Genomic DNA, 22,934 nt, shown 5'->3' with positions numbered 1-22,934 from the left:
TTTTTTTTTTTGTCAGTCTCACTTATATTCTCATGGCAGCTGATAAAATTGGTGTTTTCTAATGCTGCCTTTGCCCTTGGCACTTTGTCTCTTGGTCTCAGTCTTGGCCATATGACTGCTCACTGCAGGAATATTTTTCTTTTTTGCTCTAAGACAAAGCACATGTAAATGTTTATGGCAAGAAGGCAAGAGGATTCTGACTTTATCGTGAAGCAGGGGAATTACTGAGCAGTGGCAGGAGTAGCACATCTTATTCCACCCAACTTTGTGAGCAATTAGATACCAATTCCTTCATGTGGCTTGAGTTCGTAGTCATTATAACAATATTTTGTGGATAGACTTGTACTACATTCTTATAAAATGCAAAGCAGCTGCCATTCTTCCTTCATATTGACTTGGCCTAAAACTTCTCCAGTTCAGCAAGTGCTTCCTGCTTTGTAATTTTCTGCCACGAATCAGGGATTTCTCCTTTGCCATGAAATTTCCCATTGTAATGCTTTTCTAGTTTTGTCTTGAAATGACACACAAACCATTTCCAGTATGCTTGCATGGATGGATCAGAAGAAATGTTCCAAGTGGAATAAGGAGGTCCAGCATCTCGGTATCTTTTGTAGGGCATCCAGGTCTCTTCACCAATCAAGAATGAACAGTCACTTGCAACACTAGTAGAACAAATATCAATGACCAGATTGTCTGTTTTATGCCACCTGTATCCCACCAAAACTTGTGGACGATGGAAGACAAGCTGATGGTCTCCATCATGATTCGGCATGGTGTTTGTGCAAACAGCCCCACAAAAGGGACACCTCACCCAGCACCCTTCAAACTGTTCAGCCAGGATTTTGTGAGGCTGCCTTTCAAATGTGCTCATATCAGCACTAGCAAACTCTTCCTTGAGACTATCCTTCAGGGGAGCCAGTGCTTCTGTCATGGCATTTTTCAGGAACTCTATGTCTGTTATCTCCTGATGTTCAATGTTCTTCAGTTCCCTTCTGGGCAAGCTTAGCACCTCTTCAAGTTCACTGCAAAATGCATCCAGCCAAAGAGAGATTTTGTCATTTCTGTCGTTTCTGTCTTTGACAAAGCTGGTTGATACAAAAACAGCTGACTGGATGCTTTCATAGAGGTGAGCAAGAGAGTCATCTAAAAACTTATCCAGCCTCCTGTTCTTATCTAAACAGTACTCCTTAACACGTGTCTCAATGTAACTCTCTAAAAATCTTTGTGGGCAACTAAGGTAATCCTTGAACTTCTCAAAATTTTCTTCTTCTGCCAGGTACCTCAGTATGCAGCCTTCCAGAGAGGATCTATTGCCATTGAAATCTCGGATTTTACCCTTCATGTCCCGAGCTATGGCAAGAGCTGTCCTCTCATAGACTGCCTGGTGAAGAGCTGGGGCAATCTTGTCACACAGGAAAACAGCAAATATTGTGATAGAAGTGGCTCCTTGGCAGGAAATCTGGAAACATTTAAAGAAATCTTCTCTCTTGCTCTCCAGGTAGATGGCTGGATCATTTGCTTTTCTGAACATTGCATGCATGGTTTTAAATCTTTCTGCTGCTGTTTTACACAGATACAGTGATAAATCTATCCTGTAATCCTTATTAAAACTATATTTTGCATTGCTAGGGACAGAATTCATACCTTTCTGTACTTCATTTAGTATTTCATGAATAAAACTTCGACTGTAATCCCTTTTCTCCTTTTCCTTCTTGTCAATGTTTTCCCTCACACGTGCTATGATGGTATCTGTAATGTGTTGTATGGTGCTCAGAGCAACATCATCAAAATTTGTACTCCAGATGTAATTCAGTAAATTTCTTTTCTTAGCAACATGTTTCTCCAAGTCAACAGAAAATACTCCATGTTTGGGAAATGTCTTGATTCGTGTGGGTAAGTTTGGCTCCTTAAAGTGTTCTAGAAGGACATCTTCTATTTCCACATCGATATCAACCTGTTCTGGAGGGGGACCAGCAGAGGAGACTTCAGCAACACAGCCTGCCCAGAGAGACATAAAGTTGTCTCTCAGTTCTCTTTCGGTTAGTTTCTTGCCTTTTAGACGCAGAGCCAACTGTCTACTCCTTTTCAGAAACTTGTCTTCATATTCTGACTTCTTTTCATCCAGTTTACACTGGTTCTTCTTTAGTTCAATAAGACGCTCACACTTCTTCCTAGTTTCAGAAAGAAGAGATTCTTTTAGTTCTTTCAGCTTCAGTTCTGTGCTGCTTTTCCACTGGACCAGTATCTCAGAATCTCTGTCTTCACTGAAATACTTTTCCATGTCTTTCATGATGGCATCGTTTGTCTCTTGCACTAGTTTTTCAAGGTATTCTGTGGTGATATTCTGCAAGTCCCCATTCCGAACTCTATTGTCCAGTTTCATTTGCAGGTCTAAGATGTGACTCCTCAGCTGCCAGGTCCACTGACTAAATGCGGTTTCCAGTTTCTTGTAGGCAGCAATCTCCACTGAATTCTTGAAGCTGAAAATGAAGTTTTCATTCAGCAAAGCATTCCAGAGGTCAGTAATACGAATTTTCAAGCTCGAAAGCTTCAAAATGCTGCCCTGTGACTCCTTCTTGGCAGCTTGGAGAATTTTGCTCTTTAATTCCTGGACGTTTTGGCTGTAGGTGGGGTTGGGTGGTGCCATGGGGGGGTTTCCTTCCCACAGATGAGCAAAGTAATGAATGTGGGTGTTCACATCAAAGCGGATGACATCACTGAAGCAGGAGGCATCACAGAATTCCTGCTGGGCAGCTGTCACAGTCATTTCATCCAGCTTTTCCTGCAGACGTCTTTGTCCTTCCATGTTCTTTTCCTTGGCAGTTATTTCTCCCACATTTTGGTGTACAAACAGACAGCTTGGGGAAAGATTTACTTGCTTCATCCTCAGAAAAGCCTGCACAGCAATCTGAAGGACATCTTGCATTTCTGAAGGATTTTCTCCAAAGATATTGATCAGAGTCATGTTGCCAATGCCAATGACAAAGGTGGCCAGCTCGTTGTCATGATTAAGGGACTGTTTATTTGCCATCTCTATGGCACGAAGTCCCTCTGTGTCAACAACTAGCATGTAATCAAAGTCCAAATCTTGTTGCAGCTTCTTGTCCACTTTAATTAGCTGCATAAATGCTCCCCGAGTGCATCTCCCTGCACTGACACTAAACTGAAGACCAAACATGGCATTCAACAGGGTTGACTTCCCTGTGCTCTGGATGCCAAGCACTGAGAGAACAAATATTCGTTTGTCCCCTAGCTTCTCAATTAATCTGTCAAAGATTGCGCTGACCCATCGTAATGGTACGTAAGAAGCATCACCATCCATCAGCTCTACAGGATATCCTGAAACCATCAGATCAGCTGCAATTTCAGGTAGTTTGGCAAAACATATATCCTGTGAGTCCATTGATTCCAGAGCTTCATAAATCTGCCCTACCTCTCTCAAAATATGCTCAAGGCCAATGGACGAATCGTTGATTTCATTGGAGAGGTCATCTAACTGGCGCAGCAACACAGGTTTCAGATTGTTTTTCTCATTGCTTTTCTTTGTTGCCAGGATTTGAGACCATAATTGGTGATACTTTCCCTTCAGTTCATCAAGGTGACCAGAGGACAGGTCATCCATAAAGATCTTCATCCACTGCAGGAAGTATTTCTTGGTATCTGCTGGCTGTGACTGGAGAAAGCCAAGGACTGATTTCATCAGCTGATTGAGGGGGAAAGCTTTTGCTAGTTGCTTTCTTCTTATTGCTGACTTCTCTGTTTCAATTTGGCTCCGATGATGCTCTATGCTCTTGTTTCTCTTTTCCTGCAACCGAGTGAGTTCTTTGTCCTTTTTGCACCACATGTACCACAGCTTTCCTTGAAGAGGCAGAAGATGGGATTTGATCTCAGACAACTTCTCTTGCTTCAGAAGCTTCACCAGCTCCTTCGCCTTTTCTTTGGCTGTCACACACGCATCTGTATCTTGGTCGACTAAGAATCTGTACTTGCGAGCTTTGTCCAGGCAGGCATCAAGGCTGGAAAGCATGTTAGACCCTTCCAGGAGATCCCTGATTTTTTTTGTCAGCTCATCCATTAATTCTGCTTCATTTCTGTTCTTGATAGCTATTTTTATTTTTTGGCTAGATCGGCTAGCTGCAACGTTCTCTTTTTCAGTGAAAAGACAAACCAAAGGCGTTTGTGACTGCCACAGATCACGTAAAATCTTCACCCCTCTCTCATCGCTCTGATCAGACTCAGATACAAAAACCACATTCACAGCAGATATCTCCTGTAAAAACTGCAGCTGTTCTTTGTGTTCCCTTGCATCTCCATGCAGGTTACAGAAAGCCACACAGCAGTCAAAGCTGTCATCACCACTGCCCCGGGGACAGTACCAGGAGATCTCCACAACACCTTTCATCAGCAAACAGTCTTTGGTGCTGCCTTTGCAATGTCGGTGGAAAAAGACGTCATGCTTCTGTTTGCTCAGCAGAGCATTCAGGATCTGAGACTTGGAAGAGGAGGGAGAGCTGCCAATCCGTATGAAGGACACAATGGGTGTTTCTGCCTGATACAACAGTTTGTTTTTGTAACTGTTCATTTTGGCCTCCTTTCCTGACTTCTCAGCCTCTTTCCAGCTTTTTTTTATTTGGCTGAGGGACCAGAGGGGGAACTCTATCTGTGAAGTGCATGGGTTGGGTACCAGGAGAGGTAGTGCAAACTGGCAGAAAGCCAGTTTTGTTGAAATGTACTGTCTCATGAAATCATCAGCACAATGAAATATTGCCATCTGGAGGTCCATAGGGTGCACACAATTTTCCTTGGTTGGAGATTTAGGGGCTTCTTCCTCCAAATCAGTGAAAAAGTCATCAAAGGAATCTGAGGGTTCATGCTCTTGCTCTGTGTTCTTTGGCACAGGTGTGAGTCCTGGGTTGCTCTCATCCTTGTAAGTCAGGTACCTCACCCGATAATCCACAGTTAACAGTTTTTGCAAGAAGTAAAATGGTAGTTCATTGTCCTTGCTAGGCTGGCTGTCATGTAAAGATGTGTTGTATATGATGTGGAAATCTTCCGTCCCCATTTTTCTTGGATAGTAACTTTCTAGTCCAAGGCGCTTAAGTAAGTGGAGGAACTCTTGATTTGCAATGACTTGATTTGCTTTGGATTTGCTGCCATCTGATTCGGATTTGGACTCACTGGAAGGCTGTATTCTTTGAAAAGTGTCTTCCATGTCTTTGATTATATTGTGTTTCTTCAGATCATCATGTGTGTCATCCAAGCGCCCATTGATGAAGGAAAGCAAGTCACTTTCCAGCATCTCCCAGTCTTTGAATGCACTGTGCTTTTCAAGAAGAGTTTTTATCTCTGTTGTCCATAGGTTTTTCATTTGATCTTCCATGAAAATGAAACGTTTATTCTTCTGCTCAGGGGGCACCTCTTTATGTTCAGAAGTTACAGTTAGACCCATCAGCAGCAGGAATGCCTGAGCTCTGTAAATGTCTTGCTCCTTCAGACCCAGATACTCCTTATGTCCCATTTCCATTTCATTTATCATGAAGTTAATTTCTGGATATCCAAGGAGGTACTGAAAAGTGCCCCTTTCCACCTGGTATCCTGTGCTGGTTGTAATTAAGATCACCAAGAGTTCTATGTCTTTCTGTGCCCTTTCCTGGAGAAACTGGAGTAAAGAATAAACAGCTAGGCTTGCAGTCAAGGTGGCTTTTATTTTTGCTTCATGAATGGCAGATGCAGAGGTTTCTGGTGCATAGGTGACTTCCTGGATGTACTCCTTCATTTGCAGGAGTGTCTTGGTGAGATCTTCAAGCTCAGCAACATGGGGAGTTTCGGGAACCATGTGCTCAGTATGGAAGATCCATTGCATAATGAAGGAAGACCTGGGGAAGTCCTTGACAGAATAGACATGAGGATCCAGGAGGCACTTCAACAGAGACTTGATATAGGTGGTATTTTCTGGAGGTGACTTCTTGCAAAACAGAACGGTATTCACCAGGAACTCCTGCAGTGCTTTGTCTGACAGGCATATGTTGATCCAGACACTATGGTTTTTGGTTTTTTCATTCAGATTCTGTTTGAAATCTATCAGTGTGAGCAGTTTCCTTTCATCACCTGTCACCGCCCAGGTCTTCACACAATCCACAAAAGCTTTGGCCTCTTCCACTGCACTGATCAATTCCTCTCCAAACATGGTGCCAACACAGCAATTCGTTAGGGCTTCGTATGTTGCCCTGAGGCTGCTGCTTATTTGATAGACAGACTTAAAGTCACTGCTGTGATTAAACTGGATTATATCCCACACTGGGATCAGCTGAAAGCCTCGGTCAATAACACACCAGGTTGTGTTGTTAGTTACAAGCCCAAATTTCCACTGAGGAAGAGAACTTGTCTCTGATGGGCCCCCTGTGTTGGCCACGTAGACCTGAACTGCTGTGTAGGCACTTTTTCCATCTCTTCCCTGAGAAGAAGCCTGTAAGCTGGATTTTGAAATGTCCACGTTCACCCCTGCGCTGACACCAAAGTTGCTATAGCTGGCCCCGATGCAGCTGTTCAGTGCTTCAGATGCTTGTCGCTTCATCTCTTCCCGCTGTTCAGCTCTGAATCCTTCCGTAGATGCCTTCCACCAGAATATCCCCCCAAAGTGCAGGGGACCCTGGTTTACGTGGGACCCAAACCTGCTGAAGAAGCTCGCACACCTGCTCTTCAGCATGTCAGGCCTGTCTGCTTCCTGGGTGATGTTCAAAAGATGCTCAATGTCTTGCAGCTCCCACAGGGCTGCATCTGAGAGGCGAAGCTGATGCTTTTGTAAGTAGCAGGAGGCCAAAGGGATGTACTGGTACTTGGTGGTGCAAATGTAGCTCTGTTCAGAGCGGGACTGGTGAACATCCTCCAGCTGCGAGGATCTGCTGTAATCTACATTAGCTTCAACATTAAACCCCCAGAAGCCGGCTTTGGCAGAAACGCTGATGCTGAACCCCAGCTGCTCCATGGACTTGGTGAAAGTGGCTTCTTCTGCAGAGGAGGAGAACTCCTTCCTCTCAAACAGCATCCCTTGCTCTGGACCGGTGAGCTTGAATCCATCGGGAATGCTGATGATCTGGTCTCGCTTTGCCAGCACATCTGCCAGGCTGCTGGTTCTGTAAATGCCCTGCAGGGCCAGTCCCCCCCGACGCCCGCCTCAGGACCTCTGTGTCAGAGACGTTCTCACCCCTGCCCACTGATGACTCCTGCTGCTCCAGCTGCTTCTGGACGCTCTCCAGCACATCCAGCAGTGACTTCTCTGGTGGGATCCAGTACTCTTTGGGAATCTCCATGGCTTGCCACAGAGCTTCCTCTTTCTTTCTTATGGCATCCCTGCTATGGCTGCGAATGTTGTGCATGTCTTTCAGCTCCTGCAGGACTAGCTTGGCTGCTTCTTGTCTCTGCTTTATCTTCTCCAAGCGCTCTTTCTGCAGGTCCTCAGAAGTTGTTTTGTTGTCTGTTAGTTCCAGGAGTTTTTGGAGAGCCTTTGTTTCCCAGGGGTACCGTACTGCACACTCCAGCTTAAGGTAGTCTTCATATTGCATATGTTTCAGGGCTTCTTTGGACTTCACTCCCAGTAGCTCTGACAGTTTGGGGACCCAGTATTCATCATCCAGTCCTTCTTTCTCACATGCTTCTGCCAGCTGTATTTTAGCAGAATGTGCCTTTTGATCGGCCTCTAGTATGTCCTCCTGTGAACCCATGGCTATGGAAGAAGAAAACACTTTCTTTAAGGTATATTGTAAGAGGCCCCAGCCTCTTATAAGAGGGGTCTCCAGCAGCTCTGGCCCTGGGAATTCCTCCTACTCAGCTGCTGGAGCCCAGCCTGGGTGGCCTAAGGCCTGGGGGGTCTCCGTCTCGGGACAGTGGTTATGCCTGCTACTTTCCCATTTGCAGGTTCAACCCTGAAGCTGAGGGTTGAACCCTCACACACCCTGACTTGGCCACACAACTTGTCATGGACAAGGTGCTGCCTTCAACAACACCCATGTATAGCCAAAAGGATTCATAAATGCCTAAGTACAGACAGCTGTGGTCATTCCTGAATCCCTCAAGCACCAGCACAGCCCCTCTGTCCATCCAACACCCCTGCTGCATCGTGCACCCTCTTACCAGCCTTACTGCTCACTGGGTGGTCCAGCTTGGTGCTCACCAGCAGAGGCATGTGCTCACACACTCATCTTACAGGCACCCCACACTCACCCTGAATACTCAGCACCACACCTACGGGCTGTGACCTGTGGTCCTGCTCCAGCTGCCAGCACGGAGCCCCACACTCATGCCCATTCCCCCTAGGAGCTGCTTCTCGGGACACACATCATTCCCACCCCAATGGATAGGAAAAAGCTATGTTATCCCTGCCCAGAGTTTTGCCTGGAGCATCCTGTTGGCCCATCATTAGTGACTGGAGACTTTGGGTCTTTGGCATTGTGTCCAGGAACCCCTGTCTATCCAGTTTGTGTACCTGTGTGGTTTTGTTTATCGTTTACCCCTTCACTTATTCCATATGCACTGGAAAGGTCCTTGACTGCTAACCTTAACGGAGCTGGTGCTCTCACTGTCCACATGCTTTTACACCTTTTTTTACACTGTCATATAAACCTGATTATTGTCTGTGTCTCAATTCAGTAAGATACTGAAGAGATTTATGCAGTGCACAAAACCTTCCTGTGCTTTCAGCTCTCGTCCCACCAACAGCACAAGACTCTTACCAACACAGGCATTGATCTGAGATGCTTGTGACTGGACTTTGGAACCTTTTCAGAGCCTTTAAGTGTCAGCTTTTCCTTTAAAGTCAGTGAACCTTTAGGGAATATGCTCAGTGAATGTGGGGTCTGGTTCATCTCACCTCACGGTAGATGATCCTTTTGGTCAGATGCTTGATTTTCCAGAGGACACAGGCAGCCAAGGTCCCCAGCTCAGCCAAGAGAGCACACGGTCACATGGCAGGCCTGGTAGACAAGGCTGGGATGTAAGATGAAGATATGGACCACCTCAAGAATTCAAGAGGAAGAATACCAGGAAGGAAGGCCCAAAATCCTAAAAGAGAAGACCAGACAGGAGATGGCAACCCATCAACGTGAAGGATTCATTCCAGGGAGAAGTGGAGGCCATCCCTTCTCCACCAGTGATGATTGCCCAGCCAACAAAGGTTAATCAGGGCCTTTTTGGGGTGGTGACCAAACTAGGGTTTCACCTGGGACCTAAACCCACATACAAGAAAGACCTTGAGAGGCTTGAAAGGTGGGCCCATGCAAACCTCATGAGGTTCAACAAGGCCAAGTGCAATCTCCTGCACCTGGGTTGGGGCAATCCCAAGCACAAATACAGTCTGGGCAGAGAATGGACTGAGAGTAGCCCTGAGGAGAAAGGCTTGGGGGTGCTGGTAGATGAAAAACTGAACGTGACTCAGCATTGTGTGCTCACAGTACCTTGGGCTGCATCACCAGCATCATGGCCAGCAGGTCAAGAAAGGTGATTCTCCCCCTCTAGTCCATGCTCATGAGACCCCCCCTGCAGCACTGCGTCCGGCTCTGGGGTCCCCAGCACAGGAGAGACACGGAGCTGCTGGAGCGGGGCCAGAGGAGGCCAGGGAGATGCTCAGGGGCTGGAGCAGCTCTGCTGTGGGGACAGGCTGGGAGAGCTGGGGTGGCTCAGCCTGGGGAGGAGAAGGCTGCAGGGAGACCTTAGAGCACCTGCCAGTGCCTAAAGGGGCCAGCAAGAAAGCTGGGGAGGGGCTTTGGGCAAGGGCAGGTGGCGATGGGACACGGGGGAATGGCTTTACATGAGAGAGGGGAGATGGAGATGAGAGATGAGGAAGAAACTCTTCCCTGTGAGGGCGGCGAGGCGCTGGCCCAGGCTGCCCAGAGCAGCTGTGGGTGCCCCATCCCTGGCAGTGCTCAAGGCCAGGCTGGACGGGGCTGGGGGCAGCCTGGGCTGGGGGGAGGGGTCCTTGCCCATGGCGGGGGGTGTGGGAGCTGCATGGTCTTTAAGGTCCCTTCCCACCCAAACCATTCTGTGATTCAATGATTCTACACCATTGTGGACATCAGCCTAGTGAAGTTTGCAAAGTATGTATCTCCTGCTTTAAGAGTCTCTTCTGCACACAACAAAAGGTGGCCAGAAGGTGCCTCAGGGGACAGGACTGTAATGCCTGTACACCATAACAACATCAAGCTTGAAAGAACAAGCCTGGCCATGCAGTCAAAGTTCAATCTGACTATAATTTAAAAAGGATCCCCCAGCACAGGGATCATTCCCCCAGTACCCAACTACCTGCTGACCTCTCAAATATTTGCCTTCCTGCCACCACCCAGAAGGCACCAGCAAGGGAGGGTGTGGGGCTCACACCAGATTTATTTGGGGGAGAAGATGTGGAACGATGGAGAGCACAGGCTGAATGATGGAGAATAGGCTGGTCCATGAGAGCAAAGAAAGAATCACAGCACCACAGGGCAGTGGGGCTGGGCAGGGACCCCTGGGACCACCCAGCCCACCCCCTGCTCAAGCAGGCTCTCCTACAGCAGCTGCACAGGATCGTGTCCAGGTGGGCTCTGGACGTCCCCAGAGAAGGAGACTGCACAGCCTCTCTGGGCAGCCTGTCCCCGTGCTCCGGCACCCTCAAGGGAAAGAAGTTTTTCCTGCTCTCCCCACGGAGCTCCCTGTGCTGCAGTTTGTGCCCGTTGCCCCTTGTCCTGTCGCTGGGCACCGCTGACAAGAGCCCGGCCCCGGCCCCCTGACACTGGCCCTTAAGGTACCTGTGTGCATCGCTCAGGTCCCCTCTCAGCCTTCTCCTGCCCAGGCTGAACAGCCCCAGCTCCCGCAGCCTTTCCTCCTAGGAGAGATGCTCCAGAGGCTTTGTCACCTTCATGGCCCTTCCCTGAACTGTCCATGTCTCTCTGGAACTGGGGAGCCCAGCACTGGACCCAGAGCTCCAGATGGGCCCCACCAGGGCAGAGCAGAGGGGGAGGACCACCTCCCTCGACCTGCTGGCCACATTCCTCCCAATGCACCCCAGAATCCCACTGGCCCCTTAGCTATAAGAGCACACTGCTGGCCCATGGGCAACTTGCTGCCCACCAGCACTGCCAGCTTCACACCAGTGACTGCCCTCCAGCAGGTCAGCCCCAGCCTGTGCTGGTATGTGGGGTTGTTCCGCCCTCAGTACAGGACCTTAAGCCTGGAGACCTGCAGAAAAGTCCCAGCTCTGGATACGCGGGCAGTCCCGTCAACATCTGTGCTCTCCTGTCAGGCTCAGCCAGCCTCATGACAAAGTCTGGATGTGGCAGAGCCCAGCGGAACAGCAGTGACAATGCAGAAGCACATGCCCTATCCCACCATTGGCCAGACCATGCATCTGCTGCTGTGTGTGAAGCTCAAGCCCCCCAAAAGAGGAGGAAAAACATCGTGGGGGTCGGCTTCCGCCAGCAACTAAACCCCCACCAGCATCTCATGCCCACCTGCCAGCAGGATGGGGAGGAAAATGGAAGCAGAAAAGCAAAAGCAAGAAAATCTGCTGGGTCAAGACAGGAGTTTAGCAACTGAAGGAAAGCTGTGCATGCTCTAAAGCAAAGCAAGATGTTTATTCCCTAATTTGCATCAGCGGGCAGATGTCCAGCTGCTCCCTGGAAAGCAAAACCTCAGCTGTTTGGGAAGACAAATGCCCTGCCACCAGCATCTCCCCTTACTCCTTCTTCCCCCTAGCTGTGATTGCTGTGCAGCATGGTCCACTCCGGCCACCTGTCCCAGCTCTGTCCCCTCCCAACTACTAACCCGTTGGCCTGTTACCTGTGCTGTTCCAGTCTCAGATGCCCAAAAGAGCACTGCACGGCTGTGGTGGAGATTAACACCAGCCCTGCCGGACCCTGAACTATCTGTCACCCCTGTGCATTTTGAAGTCCCAGCATGGTTTCATATTTCTTCAAGAACAAGGAAAAAACTCACATGCAATTGTGTTAGTGCATGCGAAGGACCACTAAAGCGTATTTATGGAATAACATGGGATTGCTTTCTTCCTTGGAAGCAAATGAGGGAAGCAGCAAGGCTGGCAGTATGACCTGCCATGGGACTGCGTGCACCCCATTTCATGGGAACAGCCCCCTTGAGGGTGTTTTCCCCAGCCCTGCATCAGGAGAAGCAGGCTCTGGAAGCACTTGTGCCTTTGAGGGGCTGCACCAGGCACCACAGCACTTTGGGTGGTGAAGTATAGACTGTAGGAGAGGCTGGGACAGGTGAGTCCAACCATCACTCCATAGGGAGGAATAGGAAAAAATCTCCCCCTAGGCTTGGGGACAGAGCAGGATGTCCCACAAATGCCACTTATCGCCCCAGTGCTGCTACGCTTTCTAACGAGTGTCACGGGAGGCAGGCACTGCCACCCAAGCTGCTGGCACCGCCAGCCCGAGGACTGTGCCCAGCACCCACTTGCTTCTGCACCCTCTTAATGCTGACAGAGAGCATACCACGGAAAAAGTCATTATCAGTGACCATAAAATCATGGCATCATTTAGATTGGAAAAGACTTTTAAGGTCATCAAGTCCAACCTTTAACCCAGCACTGCCAAGCCCACCACTAACCTATGGCCCTGAGCACCACATCTGCGCATCTTTTAAACACCCCCAGGGACGGTGCCCCCCCCCCTCCCTGGGCAGCCTGTCCCAGTGCTGGACACCCTTTCGGTGAAGAAATGTTTCCCAGTCTCCAACCTAAACCTGCCCTGGTGCAGCCTGAGGCCGTTCCCCCTTGTCCTGTCACTTGTGACCTGGGAGCAGAGACCGACCCCCCTGGCTGCAGCCCCCTCCCAGGCAGCTGTAGGGAGCGATCGGGTCCCCCCTGAGCCCCCTCCTCTCCAGGCTGACCCCCCAGCCCCCCCATCAGACTGGTGCCCCAGCCCCTGCCCCAGCCCCCTGCCCGGCTCTGGACATGCTCCGGACCCCCAAGCTCTGTCTGGGAGTGAGGGGCCAGAACGGACCCCAGGGCTCGAGGGGCGGCCGCACCGGTGCCCAGCGCAGGGGGACGGTCACTATAGATGCCTGCACAGCTCTGCAGCCGCCATGTCACCCAGCCCACTGCCTGGCACGGCTGTCGAGGGCACGCAGCCTGACCCTCCCGGGGCTGGGTCATGCCTGGAACAGGCAGGGTTAACCCTGGAAGCACACACAGGTCCTCAGAGCTCCCTCAGACAGACGAGCAAAGCCTGTTTGCTCCATCCCACACTCAGAGCAGAGACCATTCGCCCACTGCCTTAAAACCCCTTTCTTACCTTCCCTGGTATCTCTCAACTGATGGGAAAACACAAGAAATAAGAAGATGACAAGACCCCTGCTCTCTGCTGATCCCCAGCTCCCAGCCACACAGATCCTCAGCAGAGTCCTACTGTCTCAGTCTGGTCCTCAGCAGCTCCTGAGCTGGTGTCAGCCCAGCCCAGCTCTTCATACAGACCCGCCTCAGAGGCTGGCTTCCGCTTGTTTTATGTGTAGAGGCAAGGAGGAAATGTTCTGCTTTCCTGTAAATCAAACCATTCCCAGAAACAGAATGTGAAAGTAATGTGGCAGCTGGAGCTGAGCCAAGCAGCTCAGAAAGCTGCAGCAGCCCCAGACACCCACACCAGGTCCCCCAAACCATGTCCTGGACCCTGCACAGGGTGCTGGGTGTGCCCATCCAGCCATGGCAAAGCTGGGGCCTGCAGCTGGGGTGAAAGGCAGCAGGGGCTGGGCAGTGCTTGGGGCTCTCAGCTGGAAACCTCCCCGACCTGCTCCTCTTGCCCCAAATCATCAAATCATAGACTGGTTTGGATTGGAAGGGACCTTAAAGACCATCTAGTCCCACCCCACACACCCCCCGCCACGGGCAGGGACCCCTTCCACCAACCCAGGCTGCCCCCAGCCCCATCCAGCCTGGCCTTCAGCACTGCCAGGGATGGGGCACCCGCAGCTGCTCTGGGCAATCAGTTTTTCATCCATCAGCACCCCCAAGTCAATCTTGGCAGGGCTGCTCTCCATCCTCTCATCCCCCAGCCCACATTGATACCAGGGGTTACCCTGATCCAGGTGCAGGAGATTGCACTTGGCCTTGTTGAACCTCACGAGGTTCACCCAGACCTGCTTCTCAAGCCTGCCCAGGTCCCTCTGGATGGTATCCCACCCCTCAGATGTGTCAGCCACACCACTAAGCTTGGTGTCATCTGCAAGTCTTCTGAGGGTGCACTCAATCCCATTGTCTGTGTCATTGATGAAGATATTAAACAGTCCTTCCTTCAGTACGGACCCTCGAGAGACACCACTCATCAGTGTTCTCTGTCCAGACATTGAGCTGTTGACCACTGCTCTCTAGATGCAACCATCCAGCCAGTTCTTCATCCACTAAATAGTCCATCCATCCAATCCACCTTGAATCCTCCTTTCCCCAACCCTGCATCAGTTGTTGAAAGGGCAAACTGTACCCTGAAGGATTATCTTCAGAGACAGAAAGTATCACAGGACATAGATGTAACTAAACAGTTGACTAAGGTGTTGTTTACCTTAAACTCTCTCTCCCTTACAGAGGATAGAGAGGGACCACCTGTTATACATCACCAAACAGCGCGAGGGAACCAAACAACTACAGTTCCTGGTTTGAATGTTTTGTATAAAAATATGGCTTCAGGTGTATGGGAAGAGCCTAATCCGGTGTTATTTATTGGTAGAGGTTATTTTTGTATCTCCACAGATAAAGGTCCCTAGCAAGTTTGTGCGACCTGTATGTCAAGATCAGAAGATGGAAGAGAAGACTCAGAGCGAGCAGACAGAATAAACTGTCTATGTTGTAAGAGATGTAACCCACGGGTATTGTGCCAATGTATCCTATGTGGGGTAAAACAGTTCTGTAAGCCAAAGTTTAAATGTAAATTGTGTAAAGAGTTATGTGTTTTATTAGTAACCAGGCATGAAGCCAGAGAAAGCATACGACTAGTGTAATACCATGCTGATTGGAGACAATATACATCATCAGAATCTGTGAAACCACAGATTTGTGGGGTGAAATGTAAAAAAAAAAAAAAAAAAAAAAAGTGTAAATTGCAGGAGTACACATGTTTGAGTGGTGGACTTGGTTTACGGTCTTGATGAATTTTTTACCCATTGGCCTAAGTATTTTTGACATCTTGCCTAGGACAAACATATGGGTGACATGGGCCAATATCACGGGAGTAACAGACTTTTGTTTAAGTCTGCAACAAGCAGACAACCCCTTTAGAACTTCTTTAACTGGTATTCCCCTGCAAGAGAATGAAACAAATTTTGATGGTTTTTGGAATGTTAAAACAGTGGATCTGACTTCCAATCAGAATGGTACATGTATGAGTCCGAATGGGCAATTTGTTTGGCCTTCTATGCATAATGCAGCATGGCAGAAGACAGTATTTGAGAATTTAAATCAGCCACATCATTTACCTTTGCAGGAGTTAGACCTATTGGCTAGCGTTGTACCTGTTGAATATGTTAATGTTACTGCAACTGATATGGCAGACTGTACCCACATGTTATCACCGCTTCAACCCATGAATGGCACTGGAGTAATTTGGTTTGGTGACCCGTGGCAGTTATGGCTAACACGTCAACGGGGTTTTATACAGTGTTTCAAGATCTAACCGGTTCACCTATTTGGGGTGAATTGAAAACTGGGGGTTTCCATATAGATGTATCAGGGGGTTATCAGTTGCCACCAGGAGTCTTTTTGATATGGGGGGACAGAGCATGGCCAGGGATTCCTGTGTATCCTCTCGGTGGACCATGTTATTTAGGGCGCTTGACTTTGCTCCAAATATGAAAGACTTATTAAAAATGACTCAATAATATTATAGATCACAGAGGACACTGCGCACCTTTGATGAAACATGTAATGACCGAGTCGATCTGCATTCTGTAACAGCAAATATCCTAGCCTCCATATTTATGCCGGGGGCAATGGCAGCATTAAATGCTAAGAATATACGAAGGTTAGCATGCTGGGGAGAAAAACAATTTAATCTTACATCGCAGATTTTAAGTTTGTTATTGCTTGATGTAGATAATGTTAGGCAGGCTATGTTACAAAATAGAGCTGCAATAGATTTTTTGTTATTAGCACATGGACACAGTTGTGAGGATTTTGAAGGGATGTGTTGTATGAACCTTTCCGATCATTCCATATCGATGCACAAGAAGTTGTTACAACTGCAGGGAAACATGAAGCATATTCTTGCTGATGATAATCTCTTCGATGAATGGTTGAGAGGATTGGGGATAACAGGTTGTTTAAAGATGTTGTTGATGGAAGGAATATGCTTTGTTATAATCATTGTTGTAATGTTTTTAGGTTTTAACTGTTTATTTTCTTGTGTGAAGAAAGGTTTAACATCTATTGTGAAACAGACATGGGTAGTCCAAAAAGAAAAAGGGGATATGTAGAGGGATTTTTAAAGGACCGATGACATATGTTACCATTGTCCGGGTTGGACAACCCAGGCCTATTAGTTGAAGCTGCAGAGCAACTTTAAATTGTCCTTGAAACAAGGAGTGTGAGAAAGAAGACAAGCTATGCACAAACAAGAAGCCAGGTGCAGAGCAAGTCCTGCGAAATCAACACACTCTCAGCGGCACCTGCAGCATGCTCACCGATCAGCGACACGGGCGCCCAAGTGACCAGCAACCTTTATCCAATCACCTATGTGTAAAGTCGTGTGAGCGGTTGGTTTAAGTTACAAATATGACCTGTTTGTTTAATAAAGTGAGCATGGCATGTAGCCGTATTGGTGTGGTTGTCGTGACTTGGCCGACTCTCCATGGGGGACTCTTTTCTAGTGGGAACGCATGAAGGCCAGCAGAACCCCATGAAAGCTGGCAGTGGGATGAATTGTGCCACCTGGGGCCTGGTAGCCACCTCTACCTGCTGGCACCAGCCAGGTTTGAGCTTCTCTGGAGGGGGACATGGTGACATCTCCTCATGACTCCAGCACCTCTCCTGCATTGGGTGCTCAGTTCCAGCTGCTGCTTTGTTCTCCCATGGCATCATCTCTCCTCCCACAGGCCCCAGGGCATCCACAGGGACATCATCTTCACTCTGGAGAGAAAGGTGATGGTGACCACCACCCACCTGGCGGGACCAGCCCACGCACCCCATGGCATTATCACAGCCCCAGCATGGGCAATGCTGACCCCCAGTGATGCTCAGCAGCTCCTTGAGCTCCTGCTGCAGTTTCAGCTGCAGCAGCTCCCACATCAGCTCCCGGCGCCGGCTCCATGGGGCCACCCCCATGTGCCACAGGGTCCCCTCTGTCAGCCGCAGCAGGACCCGTCCTGAGATGGCATGCTTGTGTGCCAGCTTGGCCAGCTCCCTGGCCCTGCTCCGTGCAGCCAGCTACACACCCACCTCTGCCACTGTCCACTGCCCCAATGGGCGCTGCTCCCACCAGGCCCCCTCTGACACCTGTGCTGGGAGGAAAGGGGTGAGTGGGATGTCCCTTCATCCCTCCAGCCCCTATGGAAGCTATAGGGTTAAGCTGGCTCCTCCATGCCACCTACATACCCCCTACCCAGGCTGAACAGGACCCTTGGTCCCATCCCTGCGCTGATGCTGGTGGCTGCACCCGTGGCTCCAGCCTCCAGCCCTAGGGGTCTCCCAGTCACCATTATTTGTGGGGTATCTCCATCCCCTGAGCCCCTGCCCATGCTCACCTCAGCCTCTGGGCATCGCTCCGGTGGTGCCTTGACCCTATCCTGCAGTGGGGGGTCCATGTGGGGCAGAAGGCTGGGCACTGGGGCAGCTCAGGCTCCCTGCAAATGGGGCTTTGTCAGCCAGGGGTACTGCAGCTTGTGCCCAGGCTAGCCCACCTTCTTCTGCCAGCCAAGTCACCCTCTCAGCCACCTGCCATGGTGAAGCACCCTATCCCATGGTCCCTGCCTGACTCACCAAGGGGATGTGGGTCAGGGTGATTGTCCTACTTGATGCCACCCAGTCTGTGTCCCCCAGGAGAAGTGGCTGCTCACCAGGGTTCCAGGCAAGGGGCTGTGGCAAGGCCCCACTGCCCATCCCGCCACGTGGGCATGCAGAACCTGGCATACCCAGGAGGTGAGATCAGCCCCAGCTTGCTCACATCCGCCACCTCCATGAGTAAAGGGGGGATGCACAAGCACAGCACGGGTCCCCCAGCCCAGCCAGGACCCCTGCCCTGGCCTGACCCCTTCCTCCTCACCATCCTTCACCTTGCACCTCAACTCTGGGTCAGTGCCAAACACCGGAAGAGTGAAAGAAACCTTTCCCCAGCCATGCCCCTGTGAGCACAGCCCTGTGCACACCCTAGCAGCCCAGAGCCCCCGGTGAGTGGCACCGCAAGGCTGCGAGGGACTGCTGGCCATCTCAGGGAGCCGAGGGTGAGACCCAGGCTGGGCTAGGGGAGAGTACAGCCCAGCTCCGTCCACACCAAGAGCCAGGGAAGGAGCTCCGCAAAGGTTTCTCCATGCCACCTCCCAGTTTGCTGCAGCCAGCCCTCCCCATTCACCCTGAGCACCTTCCACACAGATGGGTGTGGGATGCACCTGAGCAGCTTCACCTATGAGGAGGATGGTGGTGGTGAGGGTCTTCCTGGGTGCAGGGACACGGGAGAGGCAGGAGCAGGCAGGAGCAGGATGAGCCACAAGGATCAGTCACATCCCGAAGAGATGCAGCCCTGCCCCACTGAGCATGTACAGACCCAGCCACTACCTGCAACAGCTCACAGTGCTGCTCTCTCATAATCGTCCCCCCCACCAAGACCTGCAGAGGGATTAAATCCCCCAACTAACTGTGAAAATAGTCCACCATGGAACAGGCAGGCCACAATACTCCAACAGAGCCACAGCACTGCAAGGGCTGCCACCAGCCAAACACTTTTCGTGTGAAAATATTCCACACGGCATTAGCTTACGGAATCACAGCACCACAGGGCGGTGGGGTTGGAGGGACCCCTGGGACCACCCAGCCCACCCTGCTCAAGCAGGCTCTCCTACAGCAGCTGCACAGGATCACATCCAGGCGGGCTCTGAACGTCCCCAGAGAAGGAGACTGCACAGCCTCTCTGGGCAGCCTGTCCCCATGCTCCGGCACCCTCAAGGGAAAGAAGTTTTTCCTGCTCTCCCCACGGAGCTCCCTGTGCTGCAGTTTGTGCCCGTTGCCCCTTGTCCTGTCGCTGGGCACCGCTGACAAGAGCCCGGCCCCGGCCCCCTGACACTGGCCCTTAAGGTACCTGTGTGCATCGCTCAGGTCCCCTCTCAGCCTTCTCCTGCCCAGGCTGAACAGCCCCAGCTCCTGCAGCCTTTCCTCCTAGAAGAGATGCTCCAGAGGCTTTGTCACCTTCATGGCCCTTCCCTGAACTCTCTCCTGTCTGTCCATGTCTCTCTGGAACTGGGGAGCCCAGCACTGGACCCAGAGCTCCAGGTGTGACCTCACCAGGACAGAGCAGAAGGGAAGGCTCCCCTCCTGTGACCTGTTGGGCTTGTTCCTCCCAAAGTGCAGGACTTGGCGCTTGGCCCTGTTGGGTTTCATGCAGTTCCTGTCAGCCCATTTCTGCCGCCTGCCAGAGTCTCTCGGGACTGGCGTACCAGCCAGTACTCAGTGGTAGCCAAACCGTTGCGCTCTCAGCAGCGCTCCAGCTACAACTCCAGGGCACGGCACTATATGGGCTGCCAGGAGGAAAGCTGACTTCATCCCAGCCAGAGGCAGCACGGAATTTGATCGCCAAGGCGGGTTCGGGACCGGGATTAGGTCTGGGGTGGGCAACTGGAATGAGACCCCATCCTGAGCTGGCTCAGCAGCTTCACAGGTCCGAGGTCCAGACCTGCTGGAGCCCAGTCACACAGAACCAAAGTGAAGCAAGGGGGGAAGATCAGGAGATGACAGGCTGCTGCAGCCAGCAGCCCAGACCAGGAGGAAAGAGCAAGCCCACGTTTTTCGGTAGCCCACCCTGACCCCAGGTGGCCTGCCCAGGGGGTGGGAAGGAGGGATCATGCCAAGTGGAGCTTCCCCGTTCTCCAAAGCTGCAGGTGCACGGCCAAAGCACAAGTGACTTCTCAGCAGAAGACAGCCCTGCATCCATGCCATCAGCAGGACGACGTCAGCAAGTTGCAGAGTCTCTCCTCAGCCGTTCCTCCCGCTGTGAACCCCATGCCCAGCAGCCTTACTGTGCCAGGCACGTCTCCACTCTGCCAGGATCCCCACAGGCCCTGGGTGCCAGTCCCCAACAAAGCCCAGGAGGGCCCCATTGCTGGTGGGGAGCACTTGGACTGGGGAAAGGGGGGTGCCCTGTGCGCCCTGCCTTTCTTCTCCTTGCAGCCCTTTGGCAGCCTCAAGGGACTTGGCAGACTCAAGCCTCGCTGCTGCTGCTGCTGCTGCTGCTGCTCTTTTGCATGCCTCATCTGTGGGTCTCCGTTGCAGCTTTAGTCCCGGAGAAATGGGCTGGAGGATGGTGTCGATGCCAAGGCTGTGCATCCCTCACCGGGGCCGGCAGAGGTGCCCAGCCGGCTACTGCGGGACTGCCCAGGCTGGCAGTCTGAGAGCCCTGTGCCCACTGGGGCCATGGGCAGTGCCCTGGTGGGGAGCTCAGCCCCTGGCCCCAGGGGAAGGGGAAGGACAACTGGGGCTGCATGGCTGGAGCTACAGGAGTGCTCCCAAAAGGCTCCTTGGAGGGACAGTCTGAAACGAGGATGAAGCAAGGACCTGGTATGAAGCTGGTGGGGGCAGCTGGGGACATGCCAGCCTCCCCCATGGTGGGGACGAGGCACAGAGCTGCCTCAATGCCTGTTCCTACTGCCAGCACTGTCGCTGACACCCTCGTAGCCCTGGAGGTCACTGCCCCCCCCCTCCCATTCATTCAAGACATGAAGAGCTCTCGTGGACGTTTGAAGGACACTGCTGCTTTATTCAAATAAAAGCTTAGTTTCACAGCCGACCTCTCTGCCAAGGTGTCGCGTTCCTGGGGAAAGTGCTCACGGCTGCTCTTTGGGCTTCTCTGCTGCTGGAGGCCTCCAGAGATGACAGGATGATCTTTGCTCCATCCCAGCAGAGCACAAGGCGCTTGAGGGCCTCTCTTATCCTTGGTCCCCCGATGGCTGCTTTACCTTCCCCTCTGGGCAGGACAGCAGCAGGCAGGCAGGCAGCAATGACCTGGGGACAGCATGGAATGTGAGGAGCAGCTGCTGGGCAGGGAAGCCCCAGGCACTTCTCTCCATCATCTGCCACCTGCACTGGGTGGGTGCCCAGCGGGCCGTCTCCTCTTGCCCACACCAAGCATCGGTGAAAGGCCATCGCAGCTCTCACCGCCATCCCAACGCTCCCAGACCACAGTATCTTGTCCTACAGAAACACCTCCCGAATGACACAGCTGTGAGAGCTGCACAAGGCGGCCCAGACCATCCCCATCCTCCCGTGCAGCGCTTGCTCTGCCGACGCTTCTCCCATCCCACCTTTTCTTGCCGGTGCTCCTCAATCCTCCAAATCCGCAGCGTGGAAGAGTGTGTCGACCTTAGACAAGAGGCTGAATGTCAGCCTCTGCTTGCCTTCCGTGGTGCTGCTGGGTTCCGGGCTCTCTGGCTCCAACAGCTCATCCACCTTATCCCCGATGTTCCTCTGCATGCTGGCCTTCAGCATTTGCCAGGACTGCACGACGCGCTGCACAGCAGACCTCTGCCGCAGGTCCCTCTGATCCGTGTGGGGCAGGGCCTGCTTCTCAACACTCTGCGTCCCCTCCAGGACCGCAGAGGACAGGGATGGAGGTGATGTAGATGTGGGGACCGGCTCCAGGACCGCAAAAGACACAGACGGGGCAGACGTGGGGACTGGCTCCAGGTCTGCCGAGGACAGGAACAGGGCATTCATGGGGACCGGCTCCAGGACTGCAGAGGACAGGGATGGGGCAGACGTGGGGACCACGGTGGGGAGAGGGTCCTCCTGGCCATCCGGATGCAGGTCCGTGCTGCTGGTGTCACTGTGTTCTGCCCGCTCAGGAGCCCTTGCGTCCTGCCTGTCCCGTCTCCTCTGTCCCTTCTGTGTTCTCCGGGGCCTGAGGACAGGGTGTGATGCCTGCGAGCTCCGTCTGTCCCCAGGGCTCCTGGGCAGAGGCGCGTTGCAGTTCTTGCAGCACCTCTCAGGGGCTATTTCGGGGAGCCGCTGGGTGGTGTCCCACACGTAGGGTGGTTCCCCATCGACGGCCAGCTCAAAGCGCAGCCGCAGGTCCAGCTGCAGGTCCTCCTCGTGCACCAGGATGTCCGTGTTGTGGAGGGTGATGACCAGCGTGGGCAAGTCCTGTCCTGCCGCGGGCTCGCTGTGGTGCGGGCAGGTGCTGATGAGGCATCGACAGCACTGCAGGCAGACGCGATATTCTTCCTGAAAGGCTTGAGGTGGGATTGAAGTGCTGCTGTGCCGCATTTTCTTCAGCTCTTCCAGCAGGTTGCGGCAGATTTTGGTGATGTCCAGGGACGCCATCAGGGATCTGGCGAGCTCCTGCATGTTGCCGATGGAGGGCCAGTTCCTGAGGTGCTCTGAGCTGGTGTCAGCACTGAGAGGCCCGCCTTGAGCCATGCCTCCCGCCTCCTCGGGGAGCTCCCTTGCAGAGGCTCCTTCCTCGCTGCTGCTGCTTTCTCCCCGCTTTTCCTCCAAGGACCATCATCCGCCTGTGGGGGAAGGTACCAGCTGGACCTTGGGCCCTGCCAGTGAGAGGGCTGGAGGGGCAGGGGAAATCAGGAGGGGACACAGCCAGGACAGGTGACCCAAGCTAGTCAAAGAGGTATTCCATACCATATGACATCATGCTGGGTATATAAACTGGGGGAAGAAGAAGGAAGGGCGGGACATTTGGCATTATGGCGTTTGTCTTTGCGAGTAACCGTTACGCGTGATGGAGCCCTGCTTCCCCGGGGATGGCCGAGCA

At 51.9% G+C, this 22,934-nt stretch overlaps 1 protein-coding gene across 1 annotated transcript; it reads right to left on the bottom strand.

Annotated features, from left to right (window-relative positions):
• On the bottom strand, nucleotides 1-13,496 carry LOC119150267 (interferon-induced very large GTPase 1-like). Its single transcript, XM_037392670.1, is given in 4 exon segments — nucleotides 1-7,162; nucleotides 7,164-7,723; nucleotides 8,867-9,057; nucleotides 13,281-13,496. Coding segments are annotated over 2 exon segments (7,320 nt in total). The 5' UTR covers nucleotides 7,722-7,723; nucleotides 8,867-9,057; nucleotides 13,281-13,496; the 3' UTR covers nucleotides 1-400.
• Nucleotides 13,497-22,934: the final 9,438 nt, after the last annotated feature.

The sequence above is a fragment of the Falco rusticolus genome, chromosome 6, assembly GCF_015220075.1.
Source record: "Falco rusticolus isolate bFalRus1 chromosome 6, bFalRus1.pri, whole genome shotgun sequence".
NCBI classification, from domain to species: Eukaryota; Metazoa; Chordata; class Aves; order Falconiformes; family Falconidae; genus Falco; species Falco rusticolus.
The sequence above is the reverse complement of the archived record's forward strand: the minus strand, read 5'-3'. Positions and strand labels throughout refer to the sequence as shown.